This window comes from Poecilia formosa, unplaced genomic scaffold, assembly GCF_000485575.1.
Source record: "Poecilia formosa unplaced genomic scaffold, Poecilia_formosa-5.1.2 Scaffold40, whole genome shotgun sequence".
Lineage (NCBI taxonomy): Eukaryota > Metazoa > Chordata > Actinopteri > Cyprinodontiformes > Poeciliidae > Poecilia > Poecilia formosa.
This window is the reverse complement of record NW_006799979.1, coordinates 2961841-2982099: the sequence shown is the minus strand read 5'-3', so window position 1 is coordinate 2982099 and position 20259 is coordinate 2961841. Positions and strand designations below refer to the sequence as shown.

The 20259-nt window shown below is 38.1% G+C and overlaps 1 protein-coding gene across 1 annotated transcript in view; it reads left to right on the top strand.

Annotated features, from left to right (window-relative positions):
* The first annotated feature begins 15358 nt into the window (after positions 1-15358).
* The window catches only part of arid5b (AT-rich interaction domain 5B), a 103183-nt gene continuing 98282 nt past the window's right edge, over positions 15359-20259 (top strand). The window contains exons 1-2 of the mRNA XM_007551203.2: positions 15359-15465; positions 15776-16030. Of these exons, the coding sequence (XP_007551265.1) occupies positions 15445-15465; positions 15776-16030 (276 nt within the window). The 5' untranslated portion in view covers positions 15359-15444. The remainder of the gene's footprint in view (positions 15466-15775; positions 16031-20259) is intronic.

Sequence of the window (20259 nt, the reverse complement as noted above, 5' to 3'; positions counted from 1 at the left end):
AATTTTTGTCTCGTGAACTTAAAAAGTTATTTGCCAAACAAACTTTTATTTGCACACATCAGAAATCTGTTGTTGCGATTTTAGGCCCTGCCCACGACGTCATGTGAGAATCATAAAGCAAAACTTTGAGTCACAAACAAAAACTTGGAATAGCAAGAAAAGATTTCTGACATGCGCAAATAAGTTTGTTTTGCAAATAATTTTTTCACTTCATGAGACAAAATGTGTGATTTTAATTTTCAAAAAAGTTTTTTTAAGCAAAACTCAGTAGGCTTTTCTCATGGTGACATGCATTAAAAATTACATTTTTGCTTTAGTTTTTTTCTTTTTTCTGCAGTTCCACATTAAAGTTTGATGCAGCTTTTCTTTCCTGAATGGACCATCTTCTTCTCCACTGCAAGTGTAGCAAACAGGCAGCTCTTTTTTATAGATTACAGTCCACTAAAAGGTTGCATTGTGCCCTTGTTTATATTTTTAATAGTGTAATTCTGTAAAGACAAAATATGTCTGGTGGTCTAGCTCTGATTTACATATCTTGCTAAATTGCGGGTTTGAATATTGCAATACTTTCCAAAATAGACCTGCAGAAAGAAATTACTAATAAAATATCTTACATATGCATAGTTGCTCTATATAGAGATTTTCCTTAGCTTTGATTGTATATCTCACTATTTTGTAATTAATCATTGTTTATTAAACACGGAAAGCTGTGTGGCTTTGTTAATATTCTGTCCTAGTAGGCGGTTAGATTTCCCCCCCCATTTTTTTTTTTTTTGAGGACCTGCCCCTTTAGTGGTCTCTGCAAGGCCCTGTATGTCAGTTTTGGTCCTCCAAAAATATATTTATGCTTTTATTTATTATCAAAATATATATTTATTCTTTTATTTATACATTTATTCTTTTATTTATATATTTATTTTTTTCTTTTTTATTATGTCGGTTTTGGTCCACAATAACTTGTTCACTTTGCATAGCAAAGTGTTGGTGTCTTATTACTGGAGATACACAATGTTAAATAACAGTTTTATTTTATTTTTTTTTACCTCATTAATCTCAAAATTTTATATGAGAAGAAACCAAATGAGGTCAAGATTTGTGACAAGCCCCAATTTTCCCTCTTCTAAATACAACTTTAGGAGCTTTCAACAAAAAGTCAAACTTCCTGCTCTACTGCTGTTTCCAATGTCTCCCAGTTTTCTTGAAAACATGATGTTGACGTAGGTGAGGAGTTTATGTAAAAATGTTGAGAACGCATGTAGTGATTTGTTACAGGCAGTTAACGGAGCCTCCAGCAGTAACGTTTGGCAGTATTACTACCAGACTGATAGAGTTTGAGAGCGATTGCATCGTTGGGTTGTGAGGCCAAACGATCTCAGGTTGCCCTGATGTTGGAACCGTAGGGTGTGTGAGGGTGTGTGAGGGCTCCCACATAATGTGATTATGTGTCATATTAGTCTCTCGTGCTAAACTAGCACCAGGTTTCATGAATACCTTTCTGCTGAAGCCTCATTAACGGCTGCAAATGCAGTCAGCCTCTGAGGGATCATCTGGGTCTCAGTGTTTTACTGTTCCAGCTGTGCCAGCGCCTTAAACAGAAAGATTTACTTACTATTGGACTACATCTGAACCAAAAGTCATTCCTTCTCTTCTCTATGAGCTTGAAGCTAAATCTTTGTTTGTCAGCAACTTTAGGTCAGTTAATCTCTATCTCGTGTACTTCAGATTCCTGTGATACATTGCATTTTTATGTTCAGAACAAAAACAAAAGTCGGGCCATACTCCTGCAGCCTTGGAGCCGATCTCAGTTGACTTTGGCTGCGAACCAACACGCACTTTGACTCGTTGATGGACTTTCGTTGGACAAACGCAATATGGAAAACAACCGGTCAGTCAAAGTCACTTCCATGCTTGTTCTAAGCCAAGCAAGGAAGTCTGAATATCTGATGAGAGTACAGAAACAAAGACTGACTGTAGACAAATTATGTGTTGTTTTTATTTGGAAAAGGAGGGAAAGGTACAGGCAAAATGACCTCCACATGCCTCTCTGTTTATGTCACTGAGGCAAGCAGTAATTTTATCTGAAGGTTTGAGATTCAATTTCAACAATAAAGATAACTCTGACCCTAACGATAACCTCTGAATACTTTCTGAAGCCACTTTGGGGTCAATTTTTCTTTTTGGTATTTTAACTATAAAATCAGGCAAAATAATTGCATTGTTTCGCATGACTGCAGCCTAAACTGAATGATGCTGACTTTATCTTTAAGTTCTGGGTTTTTTTTGTTTGTTTTTTGCTGTGTCAGCTTTTTCTGTCTCCCTCCAGAATGAGTTCATGTTTAGATCAGAGTTTGTGCTTCCTCTGCAGTTCAGGAAGGTTTGTTTCAACTCCAGTTGTAGGTTTTTGCAGGATGTCGGTAAGGAATAAGAATGAGGCAAATAAATGAAATAAAGCAAAGGACGTTATTTAGTGCGTTGCACATGAAATCAATTCAAATCCTGATTTTAACAAAATTTTGAATATTTTCTTATTTCTCACATTGGTGTTTGACAAGATAGAGTGATACAGTCTTTGCAAAAGTATTCATACCTGCAATTTTTTTTTTTACGACTCATGCTAACTAACTCAACAAACTTTAATGTGTTTCACTTGGATTTTATTTTATAGAAACAAATTAAACATAGGGAGAGAAGCTCGGTCTCCCATATGGACTCAGAGTAGCTGCTCCTTCACATCGAGAGGATCCACTTCAGTACCCCTCCCTGGTGAGGAGTACTGGGCCCGTCCCACCAGGAGGAGGTCCAGAGGAAGACCCAGGACACGCTGGAGGTACGATGTCTCTCGGTTGGCCTGGGAACGCCTTGCGGGGCTTGATATGCACATCACACTTCAATTTTCTTTATTTGTTGGGAGCTATTTACAATTATCTTTTTGTTTTACAATGTACATGTGTAAGAAAACAAAATCCCAAGAAACTACATAATTTTTTTTGTAATCTGAGGGGAAAAAAAGTCCATCTTTACTGATATGAAATGCACCACATAGCCTGATAAGCATATTTTTATTTATTCATGCAGAAGGCAGCAAGACAAGCTTGACTGGGCTTCTAAAATTAAAACACACACACCCCTCCACTTTCGCAAAAACACAAAACACACACACCTATCACTTTGCTCTAGTTGGCCGCATACTGATTTTTTTTTTTGTCTTCTGGAAATCAATCTGGCCATCCAGCGCGGCGGAGAGAAAAAAAACAGCAGGAAAACGCCTGACCTTGGAAAGGAGACAGATTTTTTCCTGTCTTTGTTCCAAACTGCTTGTCGTCACACTGCAGCCTGCATTGCATAGACGTGAACCCGAAGAGAGCATTTCAGATGGAAGAAGACTTTAGGAGAGAAAAAAATACTGCCTGCCTAACAGTCTTTTGCAAGAAACTACAACTTCCTGGAAACCAAAAAAAAAAAAATGCTACGACTATTAAAAAAAAAAAAGGGGGGGGGGGGGGGGGACATCAAACAAATTTTACTGAAGAGAGTTCCCTGTTGAGCTCAGCAGCTCATTCTGTCACAGACTGAGGAGCGCCTGTGAACAGAGACAAACTCTCCTCTGTTTGGTTGAGGCAGAAAAGATTGTCCTGCGTCACACCCCGGGCCTGAGCGAGGTTGCTGTTCAACATTCAGCTCTTGGCTGCGAGGAGGAGAAAATAACAGAAATGGCCAAAGGGCTTTTAGCCCCGATCACACAGCAGAGGTTCCCTCCATGTGGTTCTCTCACTCAGCAAGGCTTCTGCTTAACGACCTTTGTCTCAGATGGAAATTACAAGGATGGCATCGCCGATAACGAGGCAAGAAATCAAATGCTAAGAGCTTGTTCTGTGGTGTATTAATGATATTAATTCATTGTCCAAGTGCAATAAAATTGAAAATAGACGCAGGAGTAATAAAATGCTTTCCATTTTATTACTTTCATCCACCAACAAAAACATCTGCAGAGCAGTCTTTTCACACTGCACAAGTTTGAAGAAGTTAAAATCAAAACATGGAATATATTTTGTGCCTGTGAAGACACAGTGAGATCATAGCAACACTATATTTTCAATTAAAAGTTTGTATTTTCATTAAGATGTCAAAACATACAAGTAGCTAATTTTTTTTTCTTTTTTTTTTTGTTGCAATGGCACTGTTTTGTCTTTCCCACTTTAGGCCAGCAGGTGGTGCTCCACACCACGTCTAGCAGGTTGTGAATGTTGGGCACATGCAAAACTAATCTCTTAGAAACAGTCTACTTAACGACACCAGCCACTTTGCTTGTTTTATGCATCATTTCCCCCCCCCTTCGCATTTATGCTGTACATTTTATCACAATTTAAATGGGAGCTCCTAATGGGGCCATAACGAATGAAATAGTTTATCAGCTTACTTAGATTGCAGCTGAACAAGAAACACAAGTAAATTGTTTCCTTGAAGTCAGCTTTCTTCACATGTGTCCTAGACAGGTGGCTAAATAGCTGAACGGATCCGGTCTCGGTTCTGTCTCAATGGCTAAAAAAGAAAAATCCTGTTTGAACCAAGAATCCTGGAAAGTCACACATGTCAGGCATTCTGCATGGGAGAAATTGGACTTAAATGGGTAACACATGACTCCCTCTGTCTCGGCCCTGACAGCTGCAACAGTCCAGGCCGTTATTGGACAAATATGACTCGCCTCTGAAAACAGAGCAGCTCTTCAAAAAGCTTTCCCAGCGTGGAATCTCTGACGTAAGCCGAAAAATAAAGAGATATTGAGGGGGATTTAGAGCGAAACATATTGAGTTACTCTTAAACCAGATTCATTCTCCTCTCTCTCTTTCTGGGCCTTTTATTTTTCTTTTTTTTTTTTTTTTTAAACTTTAACCTGACAACTGTTATAAATTCTGCATTAGCAATCAAAACAAAAGGCTATTATAGAGCAGAGCGCTGGCCCCTGGCTGTTGCTTGGCTCATATTCCCTGTACAGTAAACAGCCCACAGATGTTTTACATTGATATTAACAACTTTAATTTGTCCTGAGCAGAATAAAAACAGCAGAGCGCAGAGTGGGGATTAAGTTCTCAGCCATGTATCACACACACATGCACACGCGCACGCACACACACACACACACACACACACCACAGAGAGCAATCTCATTTAACCTGAGTGGAGTTTACAGTGAGTGGGTTTTGCATTGGTCATTAGTTGTCTCAAAATACCACTCTGTCACCATAGCGACATCAAGTAACTGCTAAATGGGCTCATAACATAAGATGCATTTTTAATGTTAAGTGGGTCTTTTTTTTTTTTAAATTTGTGTACTCGGCGCTCTGTGCAAGCCTGCCTCGAAAATAATCAGCAGTCGTTGTGAAACATATTTCTAAATCTTAGCTTAAAGTTTTAAAGGTCCCCTAATTTATGTCTTTGTTCTGAAGTGGCAGGCAGCTTAAAAATGCACTTGATCAGTACAATGAACTGCTAAAACTGGACCTTTAATTTGGGATAATGATGTGATTTTAACCCTTTCATACATAGCAGTCACTGCAGCGGACAGCTACCTAGAAGCTGTTTCTCGTGGATTTTTTTTTGTTATAAATACACACAGACCACTGAAGTGGACACCAGTGCATCATACAATCAACTACTGGCCATCCACTGGAAGTGCAAGAAAATTTTTGTTAAATCCAATATGGCCGACAGACATGGAGCATGTCGATCAACTCAGGAATATCCATTCCCTCCTTCTACTCTACAAAAAACATCAACAAAAAAAATCACGTAACCTAAGTATTAACTAGTACTACTGGTGTATTTTCCAAAAAACAACTTTGTATTTGGAGAAAATTACAACTGACTTAGGAAAAAATCCTAGAATTTCCTCACCATTTTATGCATTAAGAAAATCACTTTGGAAAAAATCTTGACATATAGGGCCATAATTGATGCATGAAAGTGTTAACCAAACTGTGGGCCATAAACAAAGGTGAGCAGAGTACCCAAAAATTGACTCAAGTACATATTTTCACAAAAGTATAAGTAAAAAGTAACTTGCACAAGTAAGTGTAAAAAAGTATTTTTGTAAAAATGCTAATCAAGTAACTGATCAAAACATCAATCCTTTAATATTTAAAAATAAAAAAATTGAATCACCACTTGGACCAAAATATACAGTTATGTGGAATTGTTGGTATTTTAAAAATCAAAGGGAAAATAATTTGTACAAAATACCAGAATTAGAAAATGACAAAATCAGGTAAATTAAATACTTGTCCACATCAATTTCTTTCCTTATAAATCTTAGTCGGCTTTAACAAAAACTGCATGTGTGTGAAGTTTAGGTGAGGTATCCAGAAATTTGACTCAAGTAAGAGTAGCAATACATCATGATAAAGTTATTCAAGTATAAAGTGCAATGTAGTAAAAAAGTACATTTTCCCAAAAAGTTACCCAACTAAATGTAACTGAGTAAATGTTACTGGGTTGATAAAGCAGACCCAGTGTGAGTCTTGTTCCAGTCTCTTTTCCAACCCAACAAGCATCTGACCCAGAGTTTGCATAAAACTGCTCAACTTCCATCCCAGCACCCTAAACTTAGCGTTTCGCTTCAACGAATTACCCAGCAGGGTTTTACGTGTAGGGAGGCCGACCCTTTGACGTCTTTGCTTACAAAAACAAAACAAAACAAAACAAAAAAATAAAACAGGACTTGGTTTTTGTTTTTATTTTCAGCCTTAGTGCTGTTCAACTCACTCCTTGATCCGAATAGATCCATAAGTCACAGGCAGCCGTAACTCAATCTAACAAAATGCCTTTTCAATCACTCTCATTCTTTATAGTTATGCCCAACAGGCATTTACATAAATACATTATTCATGGCGCTAATCCCGGCCTCAGATGGGGATATATAAAAATGAGTCTGCGTGTCCTGATGTGTGTGCAGCTGGCAGGGGGGAACTGGAGCCGCCTATTTTGTTTGTATTTTGCACATTTGTGATTCAGCGGAGCGCTCGCTTCAGTCAATGAAGTGAATTTACATTTGCCGAGGCAGTAATGACATAAAACCCATACTAATGTTAACATGCGCATGCACTCAGATTCACGTCGTCCTGCCGCATGATTACATTTATGCGCCTCTTAATAAAACGACTCACTTGACATTATCAGACAATTCAGCCGTAACGGTTGCCGGTGAATGTGAAATTGTGTTTTTCAGGCAATTAGTTCATTGTCATGGTAGTCGTACAGACTGAGCCAACCAAAGTTTGCCTTGTGAATCACAATTACCCGTGTAAGCGTGTAAATATATGGCGTTAGGTGTGATCAGCGGAGCAGTAATGAGGCGATGCACTAACTGGTTGGCTGGGAACAATAGGAGAGGAAAAGAGACTGAGGAGAATACGTGAACCGTGCGTGAATCATATCAGCTATGTTGCTTTAAATAAACAAATGATCATAGATGAGAGAAATGAGAGCCTGAGAGCCAGGGTATCTTATCTTCAAGAGCTTATTTATTCAGTTGTGAATATAAATATCAGTTTTCTGCTGGCAAATTCTCCTTTGATAGTTTGGATGTTTGTCAGCATCATAGATATAGTCAAATTTACACAGAATAGGGAAATGTATAGTTTTACTTTGATACTGTTTGACTTTAAATCCAACAATTTTTTTCCTTAGAGATTTTCTTTAAGGTTATTCAATTTAGTTTTCATGCGTTTTTGTATACATTTTAAACTGCATGGCCTGAAACAAACATACCAGGTTTTATTCCACAGGCTTCTGTCTGTAGTTTGCTGTAGTTTTGGCTTTTCTGACAGAACTGGTGTAATTTGGTCAGGTTAGACCGTCTCCTCCGACGCATCTTTTCAACTCTTCCTGCAAATTTTCTTTAAGACAAAAATCAAGGCTGATGGACCCCATTGTAAAGCTGTTTTGTACATATCTTGGTGGTGTGCTTAGGCTCACTGCACATTTGGACGACCCATATGTGTCCAAACTTTAGGTTCTGGAAGCTGTCTGAAGTTCAGTCTTCATGTACTCTGTGAAGTGCATCAGTCCCTCTTGTAGCAAAAACACTAACACAACATGATGCTGCCTCCCCCGTGCCTCATAGTTGGTCCGGTGTTCTCCTACTTTCCCTCAAACGTATTACTGTTTATTATGGCCAAGCGCTTGGATATTAGAATATGCTTCCAAAAGTGTACAGTTTCTTACTTGTAAATCCAGTTTTCTATGTTGCACTTGATGGCCTCTTCCTCTCTGCACGGCCTTTCAGCTCGTGCCAGATAAAGTTTTTGTTTCACTGCGCTTAAAATGACACTGTCTTACCAACTTCAGCCAGAGTTTTCACATTTTTACTCGTTTTGCTTTTATCCTGTGGTTGATTTGCACACTTCGTAAATCAACAAAACACATTCATCTGTGGGACGCCGGGCCCGCCTCCTTCCTGAGCGCAGTGATGATTCCGCATTCCCATCATGTCCATACTTGCATATAATTGTGTGAACAGATTAACCCGCTCCTGGAAATCGTTCCCATGGATGAAGCAGAGTCTGTCGAGGTGCACAGTTCCTTATATTTTGTTTGATTTGATTGATTGTTCAGGGCGTCAGAACGTGGAAACGGGGTAAAGTGTACAGCCCTCGACATGGCCGTCACGTGTTTCAGTCCTGTTGACTGTTGCCACATGTCTTCCCTTCTCACAACCCGCTTTCCCGTCAATCTACTGTGAAACAAAGACCACTGGAGCCAACAGTGGGAAGAAGGGAAACAACAGGTTTTTTAGGTGCTGCCTTAAAATGTATTCAGACATGTCTTTTCATTTAATTCAGATGTGGTTAAGTAACCTGTCAGGGTTGATGGTGTATTGACACCATCATCTGGAATTGTCCAAATTGTGTTAAAGGCATATAATCAAATGTAATTTAAAAGAATTTCTGAATTATTATTATTAAACTAAACTCACAAGCCGGTTAATTGTCAAGCAACAGCCTTATTATTCCTGTTAATTCACACTTGCATCATGTCAAACAGCTGATGTGGATGAGCCAATTGAAATATGCCCCAGATTAAAAACGATCCAGGCAATGAACTAATTGAGCTCCTCGAATGTGTTCTTGGCTTGTGTCAGAGTGGAGAGAAATGTAACACCGTGTCATAATGAGTCTGTGAGGATAAAATTAACTCTGCGACATCTCTCAGATCTCCTGTTACCTTTCCCAAAGTCATGCCGCAGACGTGGGGGACCCATTGTTGTGTGATTACAGCGGCACAAAGACACAAGTTTAAAGTTACTATTGACATGTGCTGCCTTGGACAAATTTACCTGATGGGTTTTTAATGTCCCAGGGCTTTCCACTGCAGATAGACGCACATCCTCTGGGTAATGCAATTGTGCATGTGGAGTAAGTCGGAGATAGGCTGAACTGGCCTAATTTCTGAGAAGCTTTCTTGTTTTAGTCATCTGTAGATTTTCATAATCCCCCTGGCAGCGCAATTAGAAACGAGAGTCCTAATATCACGCTGAGAGGCTTTACTTTTGGAAACGGGATGTTTGTCCATGCGGATATAAAGTAAAAAGCACACCCATGCATCTCGCTGAATAACTCTGGCTGGCTTTCAGGAAGCCTCCTACACTTTGTTAAATGACTAATTTGCTGAAAGAAACAGTGTAGGTGTGTATTTTACTCTCTATTTATCCGCCATACTTTTATAGAGCAGATATCGTCTGTGTTATCTTGTTGTGAAGCACAAGGCCACACAGAAATCACAGCAAACACTGAAAAATCGCAACATGTAGGACATGTATTAAATGAAATACAAAAAATACTATTAATACAGTAATAAAGACATTGTGTATTTTTTGTTTTACAGCCTTTGTTAACAAAAAAAACAACATTTATTTGCCATAAAAATATTACATTTAGATCCCTTAAAAAAAACAAAAAAAACATTAAAGTTTGGTGTAAATGTTGTTTGGTCTTTAGTACAAATTAATTTGTGATTCAAACTAAAGACAATCAAATTTCCCCTTAAAGTGTCTCTCACCATATGAATTGCAAAAGTATTATTTTTATTACACAATAGAACAAAACTAAACTAAACTAAGTCACTAGAAAAAGAAAACTAAACTGATTAATACTCGCATGCAGTTCCAGCATTTGCCTATTTTCTTTTCTTCATACAATATATTACAAATTAAGAACAGAGCAGGTTTAAATCTGCTTTATTCTCCATCTGATGCCTGTAATAATCAGCATTTTCAGAAAGATTTGATCAGTGGCACCGTAAAACTTTCCTTGTAAAGTTTTGCTCAGTTCCTGTATGATTTAGTCATCATGTGGAGACAATACGCTGATGACCTCACTGAATATTGTGAAACTGCAGAGAGAGAAAAAATGAACTTTTCACCGCGGTACACACGTTTGTGTAACTTTTATTCACTCCCCTAATGTTGCAATAACTTTACATACTTGCAAACTTCTACAAGTCTCCTCTCCGTTTTAATTTAGTGTTTTATCAGCTGAAGCAATTCAAAGTCTTGGGGGAATTTTGCTGCCATATGGTTCCAAGATGATTTTTCCGTCCAGTCCAATCTGCTGAATCTGGCAAAGTGTTTTCATAACGCAGCGTGACACTAAGTAATGTTTTTGCGGGGATATTTCCAAGACATTTGAGCAATGATTATGAAGCCACAGTGTGTATACAGGGTGTGAATGTCGCAATACTCATGCCACAGACTGTTTGACATGTCCCAAAACAAATCCATGTTTAACTGAAGATATGTATGCCGCAGTCTAGGAAGCACTATTTACTCAAAGTTGCATATTTTGACATGTTACGAGGAAGATATTCAAACATGTCACCAAAGAGCGTATAGCGGAAAAGACAACTTTTTTTTTTTTTTTTTCAAATTCACAATATGAGGAACTCAAAGCAAGCTGTTGCAGCTTTCGTAACCAAAATGGGCTCTTTCAGTGTTTTACTCTTATATGCATTATTCAGTATGGAATCACTCTCCACTTCCACATGGTGCTGTTACAAGAGGATCTTATGCATTTTACTTGTGAACAGGTCACCATTTACAGATAAAAAAAATCCTAATTTGCATAAAAACAGTGATCGCGTTAGTCAGATATACTTAGAGGAATAAAAATTAGCCGCTGGATTTAGAGGCCCTAAATACTAAACGTTGTAATTGTAAATGTGAAATGGTTGCGTTATTATTAAAACAATCACGATACCGTTGTTTCCAAATCATTTAAACCTAACACTATTTTCAGTGGCACACTGTGTCCACATGTGGTTCAAGTGTTATGACTCAGGTGGTTAAAAGTGCAACAGCGGCTCTCCGTTTCCCATCTGTGGCTCCTTGCTGGAGCTGCTGCACCAGGCTGGATGTTTAGCAGCTGTGTGCCAAGAGACGGTTTGCTTTTTTACCACTTCACCAGGCATCTCTTATTTTACTGCTGCACATTCAACAAGAAGGTAAAAGGCTGGTATGTGATGAAACATCTTCATCCGTCTGGTCTCTCTCCATTTCCCACACTGAGATTCCTGGGGGCCAGTTTGTGGATTCACTCATGCAGCTATGTCTGCTGCAGCTTATCGATCGAAGCTTCTCATTTGCGCGTTTATTCAGACTGGTGTAAAAACAAACGCGTGCTGTCGTGTCATGTTCGCTTTTTTTTAAGTAGTTTACCCGTCTTAAGTGGGACATATTAAGACCATTTCAGTTTGTTTAGTTTTACGAGGGCATTTTGGGAGTTTAACGTTTCCACCTACTCTAAATTTCAGAAAATCCCATAACTTTGTTCTGAACATCTTGGGTTTTAGTATACATGTTTTTTTTTAACTTTGCAAACCAATGATAATTCTTATTTCCTCCTTCATTTACACTGTGCTCTATTTATTTCAGATTTCCAGATCTTGAATCTGAGAGTTATGTAACATGAATTGACCATGTTGTAGTTCGGTGTAACGGTGTGTATTTGCTGTTTTTGAATTGTATTCAGTTGTAAGCATTTTCTAACCTCGATAAGGAATCTGATTTATCCTGACAACGTCAATTTCCAGTTAAAGATGTCTGAAAAAAAAAAAAAGAAAAGATTGTTATGTTTGCTATTTTTCCACTGGTGGTTGCATGAGAGTCCCAATAAATGCCAATGAATTTGAAAATGCTGTTACTGTGTGCAGCTAAGTGATAAACATCACACCTCTTTATGTAAATTTTATGTAAATGGTGTCCTAAAGAAGCCTGTTTAAAACATCTAAATGTTTTTTTTTTTTTTAACAGCTGTATTTGACTGCAGTGACATGCCACGCTAAAAGAAACATTACAAATACATTTCTATTGTTATCCCAATAAATACAGCAAGATATTGTGATAACAGTGAAAGTCCATATGACCATTGCTGCTAGAATAACTCCTCTGGCAGTAAAAGTGATCATTTTTTGTATTTAAGCATCAACATTTTCTCCAGTGCAGATCATATGCACAGTGTGATTTAAGCTGTGAGAAGAGCAAATAAAGAGTTTGTGACTCATACACTCATTAAGTTTAATTGGAGCATTTGAAACTGACTGTGAAAATAAAATTGCAAGAGGCTTATTACATGAGTTGCAAAGAAGATAGCTCAGAATGACTACATAAGGGTCGCTTGGCACTGCAATCTTTTATTTCATTCAAATAGAAAATCGTGGAAATTTCAAGATGGTGTGCAGACGTATTTAATAAATTAGAATGTGTTCAGATTATGCTCGTTTCCCACCTTTTGAAAAGTAATAACTGACTGGTTTTCATTAAGCCCACGTTTCTGTGTTAAAATGATTTTCTGATAAAATGTTCCAGTCTTAAATGTTGTTTTTACTAAGCAGAAAATAATTGGAATTAATACAAAAATAAAGGCTTTAAAGCTCCAGTCTGTGTGTGATTATCACGTGTTTCACTTTGTGAACTGAGTTTCTGAAATAAAGGAACTTTTAAATCACATCCTGATTTATTGAGTGCCCCTGCATACTACGATGCCCTAAAAATACATCGACATTTAATTAGCATATTATTACCTTCCTCCCTTTCCCGTCCACAGTTGTGTTTTGTTTTTCAATTACCACGTCTCCGCGTGAGACCTCGTTGTCATCAATATCTGCATCTTAATGTTACGCTCGCGCTGCTTCTACCTGTTGACACGCAGACACTTTGCAACTGGCAGATAAGAGCTGGATTGGAGCCATTGATTAACCAGCGACTTCATTACAGCGGCTGGCAGCCATTAACAATGCAACCCCATTGATTCAGCCGGCGAAGTGACTGTGGGAGAAATCACGGAAAGATAACACTGGGAGCTGTGGTTTATATTGGATTCACTGCAGGAATCTCAACGCTGCTGCAGCCTCATGCCAGACAATGAGTCTCTGTGTGATCCACCTTTTGCCCTGTCCCAGTTCTCTCAGCTGCAGCTGAAAATATCACAGTGTCACACAGCATTACCTCAACTATTTTCTTTGTATTAATGTATAATGCCAGGGTTGAACAGGGGGGGAGGAAGAGGAGAGATAAGCTATAATAAGAGGAAATTACTATATTTAGCTGTGACTCATCTGTCTCCATACGCCTCTAAGATGAATATCAGACAGACGTTTATCTAACAGGAGGAGGAAAATGTGTCGGTTTGCAGAACAAAAATACATGTTACGAACCGTGAAACAATACAAACTCCGCACGAGGACTTCCAGAGAGTTTCTGTGAAGTTTTGGTCAGATGGAGGCCACTGTAGTCGCGTAACAACATTCATGGAGTTTTGTTGTTCCATGTTTCTGGCTGCACTTTAAAGCAATAAGGTCTAGTTAATAAGCTTGATCCTGAGTCAGATTATGTCATAAATTGCTAACATATGCGTCTTTAGGAGATCATCATGTTTTTAGGTTTTGAAACGGCCCCTCTCTTAATTTTTGATCGAGAAAAGTGACCCTTGTGTCATTTTTAAAGTTTAACATAGCTCTTAAATTGACATGGTTTGACAAGGCACTGTTTTAAAATTGTGATCACTTATATATTCAAGGACTTACACACACGAGAGATGTGCTATAACATCCACAGACTTTTACAGCTGATTAAAATGTGTTCTCTTTTTTTAAGAATCTTACAATAGATTAAAAATATAACACTCAACATATTTATAAAGGATGGCCACTGTCCACCGTTTGGTGGCGCCCCAGTTGCTCTGCCCCTTATTTCAGTGGGACGAAAAAAGGCGCATTGCGTAATAGTGTGCTTCAAATAGCTTGTGTCAGAAGTAGACCTGAGTCGCTGTTGTGTGCTATGTAATCTGAGTGCTGGATAAACACAGGGAAAACAGCGACGCGCTGTGGACTTTGTCAGTATTGCTATAAACTTGAATAATGCCAGTCAGCCTTTGATAAAAATGCAGCGGACACATTGAGCCAGCGGAGAACAATAGATGTAAATAAAAAACATGAAGTTTGAGTGACTCTACATAAATGATATAGCCGGACTGGCTTAAGTACGCGTACATTTCGGGGGCTCACACAGCTGTAAGTGTCGTGTGGTTAAAATAATAAATACGTTAGTATTTTATTAGCGGCTTTGATCATGCAAATGTATTTAAGCGTGTCAAATACAAACCGCGCTTTCCTCACAAGGTCAGTTTAACATGATTTATGTGCGCGCATCGTGATTTCTGTCCCGTGACACCTCTGCTTTCTCTTTCGGACATTTTTTTTTTGTTTGTCTTTTCATACTCGCCACAAAATAAATAAACACAAATATTTGTCTTTTTTGGGGGGATTTTACCATTAAAAATCAACCTTCCAAGCCTTGGGAGCCTTAAATCGCGACCATGGCCAAAGCGAAGCGCCTCGCAGGTTTCCTTTTGAGGAATCATTTGATAGCCCTATTAACTTTCATGTAACATTGTTTCTTGAAGGCATCCACAGCAAGCGCCTCGGTGTCATTACTGTGAGAAATGTGCTTTCATATTGAACGTCTTTTACGAAAGTCCTGGAAGAGACATAATACCATAAAAGATGTAAACGCAGATTAAAAGCGCATTTTGAGCTCAAATTGGTATAAATAACGCACCAGAGCATGCTTTATATGCTTACTTAGAAGAATATACAATAAATAATTAAAAAATGTTCATCTATTATTAATTACGCTGAAATATTTTGAGGGAACATCTGTTAGTTTTTAAAATAAAGCCCTAAAAACCATTTATTCTGCCATATAGTTTCGTCGAATTAAACGAAAACACTAAACGCACATTTTTTAAACTAAAACAATTTTTTTACACCACTTACACGTTTAAAATATCACGGTTTAAACTCCATATAGCTACGCCCCTTGCAGGACCTCCGACAATCCATTCAAGCCAGCAAGTTTGGAGAGCGTGTTGAGTTTAATCAATTCATAACGTCGAGATGGAGCCGAACTCACTGAAGGTAACGTTTGTTTTCATGCGTCGATTTATTCCAGTTCCTCTCTGCCTGCTTTAATTAATCCACACCTTTCTGTAAGCACGCGCGCGAGCCGCAAAACTTTCACGCGCTGAAATTAATGCATCTGTTTGAAATGTAGAACATGTAAAATTGTTTAATTGTTGTAATTGTGCGCAGAAAACAAGAGGTGTATGATGTTTACAAGTCGAGCGTAAAGAAGCCAGGGTTTCTGATTTTTTTGTTGTTGTTTTGTTTTGTTTTAATTATTCATCAATGTCTTTACTTGACTTCAATCTTTATTTTTTTTCCACAGTGGGTGGGCTCGTCTTGCGGTTTACATGGACCATATATATTCTATAAAGCCTTTAAATGTACCCGGGATGGCAAAGCGAGAATCCTCGCTCTCGGAGACTTTTTCTTCGTCAGATGCAAACCCGAGGATCCTATATGCATAGCGGAGCTCCAGCTTCTCTGGGAGGAAAGAACAAGCAAGCAACTTTTATCCAGCTCCAAACTTTATTTCCTACCCGAGGATACTCCCCAGGGACGATCCGTCGCTCACGGAGAGGTAGGAATGCCCGAATCGCTTTGTTTATTTCGAGGAATTTTACATATTACGCCGCTTCTCTTTTGTTTACTGGCCGTGGATCTCTCGGAGGCATTCAGGAACCCATGCATTTATTATGACATTGATGAATCGATCGGCATAAAAGAACTGACCTACAGCGGAATTCGCTTTTTATAGTTGTAGACTTCAGCCTTGTTTGTCTATTGTGGTGTCAACATGCTGAATGTGCACTTGTCCAGCTGCGCTCAATAAGACTGCAGCCGCTGCGCTCCGTGGGGTTAATTGTGCCATAATAATAATAACAAAAAAAAAAAAAAAAGAAGGGAAGAAGGGAAAAAAGAAAAAAAAAAGCAACAATCTTTCGCCTGCCTGAGCTCTGTCATTTTCATTTTTGGTTAAAAGCGTGTCAGATATGCTGACATACGGAACGGAAATTGCGAAACGCGATTGTAATGAATGCATGATGGGATCAGATACAGCTCCGTACGATAGTTATTTTGTAATGCGGCTTGATGTTGAAAGAGGCAGTGCAAGTCATAAAAAAGGGTGCCAGAGGCGAGCCAAGCCAGTACTGACACGTCCTAACTATATACTCTCCTCGCTTTGCATAATTTTCCCCAGTGAACATTTCTGTCCTCAAACAATGATATTGTCAGCTCACATTTCTTGTAACCGCGCCTGCCTCGCTGTTCTTGGCACAGACATGCTTGGTTATGATTGACTATGGCCATATGTGGCGCTTGTGATCCTGTTACGCTGAATGGAATTACACTATAAAATGGGATTTTAAATATTAGCCATTAGATTCAAAATTAAAGCGAGCATGTTGATTTGTTAGCATTTAATCAATTCGAACAACTTAAGCTAGTTTATGTTGGTCACAAATCCTGCCTCGACATTTTTGATTTTACTACAGCTGAAGTGTCCGTTCTGTAATCTTCAGTGGTTATGGGAGCTGTGTTGTGACAGATGATGTCTACTTGTTATGAACAGTCTTTAGACTTGTGGGTAAAAAGTTTTCACTGTTGGAGAAGCATTGTGTTCAGGTTTAGCTGGTCTACCGACACCAAACATGCAATTTTCTTAAACCCCAAGGCAGTTGTTGCCAAAGAACGGTGCTTCTTAGCTGTGTTTGCCAGGATAAATAGTCTAAGACAGCTTTTTAGAATAAATTGAAGAATTTTGTTACTATTTTTGTAACGTTTTAATCCTTATCCAGTTAATGTATAAGTTTAGTGACTGCTAATGCTTACGTCAACAATGCTAGCTAAGCTAGTACAGTAAATGTAAGGCAGTCATGAAAATCACATTAGCATTCTGTGTTTGCCAATAAATGGTCTGTAAGACAACTTTTTAGAATAAATTGAAGAATTTTGTTGCTATTTTTGTAATGTTTTATTCCCTATCCAGTTAGGGAATAAACTAACTGGATAGTTTATTCCCAGTTAGTTTATTCCCTGCTAATGCTTACATCAACAATGCTAGCTAGCTAAACTATCTACAGTAAGGCAGTAATGAATATCAAATTAGCTGTGTTTGCCAGAAAAACGTTTTACACCCTTAGAAATGTCACACCCTTAGAAAATTTTTTTAAAAGTTTATTTATAGTCCACTAATGTTTATGCCTAACTGATTTAGGGATGGGGTTAGTGCAGAAGTCAAGCTTGCCAGCAAGATGAGATTATTTACTCTGTCAATTGTTATTAATGAATGCAGAAGTGCGGTTACTGCAAACAGATTGACTTTCACACTTGTTTGATTAGATTCAAAAAGTTTCTTACTATTTCAATAAAATTTTATGACTTGTATGCAGGCCAATATTATCATTAATTAGTATTCATAGTACTAAAGTGTTGAGTAAAATGATCTTACTAAGGTCACTAATTTATTCACTGGTCTTTGAGCTGCTGAAATCCTGATTGATGTTCACCCAAAGAAAATGTATGCATGTTGCTCCATTAGTTTTATTGGCGAAATTCTAACAGCTTGTTTTATCAGTGTCCCAAATTAAGAGCTGTGAAACAAACAATATGTGTGGTTTTTCTCTCTGATATAATGACAGCAACACTTTAATTGCTGCCTTCTTGCTTTTGATCACTCTGCGGCTGTGTGGAGATTACTCTGTGTTGCTGTTATATTGTTTATAGGGGACAAAGCCGTGTTTGTACTTGACTCTTCCGCTGATGGTTTACTTACATTCTTTCCTCTTGAGTAATAAGAGCAGCTATCACATTTCCCTTTCATGAGAAAGGTGGCTATTTATGGCCAGCAGCTTAGACAAGCTATCATCCCTGTGAATTCTTCTTCTGAGCAGGGGTATCTCCTCTTTAAACCCCCCTGGTGTTAGCATTTAACAGACTGCAATTATTTAGTAATTACTCTGAGTGCATGCATTGGCCTTCCTAAAGACCAGACTTGCACAAGACATGCCAGCTCCACCCCCTTTATTCCCACAGACTTATTTGCATTGCAAAATGCTCACATTCCAGCTCATTGACTGTAGCTGGAAAATATTACTTATTTAATAACACAGGGTCTGCACTGCCAAATGTAGTCACACATATTTGCCACATGTTGTAAAGCACATTGACATACAACTCCAAAAAGGAAGTGAAGCTATTTTTCTGCATAGATTATTGACTTTTACACTGATAAAACAAACAGTTAGATTAAGGTAGCATGACTTTATTTGAGTAAATTGTAATTAATACATGTCAGGAGGATAAGATTAAGTTTTACTGCTGAAATCAGTTAGTTTCTAACTGTTCTTTTTGGATTAAGTTAAACTTTAACAATAAGTAACATTTGTCCTTTAAATTTTATTAAGGAAATGGAATTGCAGTGAATTTGCACTTCATCAACAGCATAAAAACATGTATTAAAATGTCCTTATTCAGAATAAACAGCTTTCTTACACATTTTAAAACCTGATACAGATACTAAATGCATGTAAATAGAATAAATATAGGGCTTTTAGTTCACAATATGTTGCAAAATAATCTTAGTCTATGCAGTATTTTTATCATCACAAATAACAGTTTGAAGTGCAGTATTGGTTGACTATTAGATAACCAGTACAAGGAATGCACACCTAGCAGGCCAATAACATTTCCAGCCTGTCAGATGGAGTCTCTCTCTAGTAGAAACCCAAACCTGATCCAGATGACAGAGCCCAAGATATCAAATGTCACCGAATGTAGGAAGCCATCAAGTGACAGGCGACAAAGAGAGGAGTGAGGAAAGTGTGGATTTATTGCAACTGATAACATCATTGCAAAACTTCACAATAATACTGTACTGCGATCATGTAACGCTCTAGCATTATGCAGCTCTTTTGCAAAGGACTATGACTACAGAGTGCAGTCCTGCGCTATGTCCGTGTATTTCATGGAGTTGTTAAGATCACTCTGTCGTGAGAAATAAATGTCAGTTTGTGATTGAGCCATAATATGTTGCAGAAACAGTAATAAAGTTTCAAATCTATTTAAACAAGATAACATGGAAACATTTTTCCTGGCAATTACAGCCAAGCTGTGCCATTTGTTAGAAGTGACTGACAAAGGTTAATGGTTTGCTTGTTAGCACATTTGACAGTGGTACTAGCACTTCTGCTAAACTGGTTAAGAAATAAAACATTACAGAAATGGCGTCAGAAAGTGAAATGCAAATAGTTTTTTTACATGACTAGCACAGCTGGAAGGTGTTAATTATTGGCAACAATCAGGAATTAGGACTTGGCAGAAAGTTAAACATAAATATAAAAAGTGTTGCTAAACTACTGGAGGACATAGTAACAAACTTTTAAATATATTTTAATAAAGTGCCATGTCAACCACGGCTAAGAAATGCCAAGATGTTTATCGCTGTTACCTTTGGGAGTTCTCCTATTCTCCGATTAAATTTCAACTGTGTCAGTCAACAAACAGCAGAACGATGATGTTGTTTTTCTGCGCTGTTTCAGAATCGTAGTCTGCCTGTAGTTTTAGTAATAAAATCTTGTTCAGATCGGCACTTCTCTGCGTTATGGCCGTTTACGACGCAGGCAATTTCCAGTAAGGTTTATAACATTAGCAATTGGGTCAAATTTAAAACCTCAACAAAGTCCATGCCTCCATCCAGGAAGCAATCATATCTCAAAAGCCAAAAGCCCACTGCACCAAGAAAAGCATAGAACAAGTGGCTGATTTTTACCAACAAGCGGAAACATTATCCTTGACAAACACGCTAAG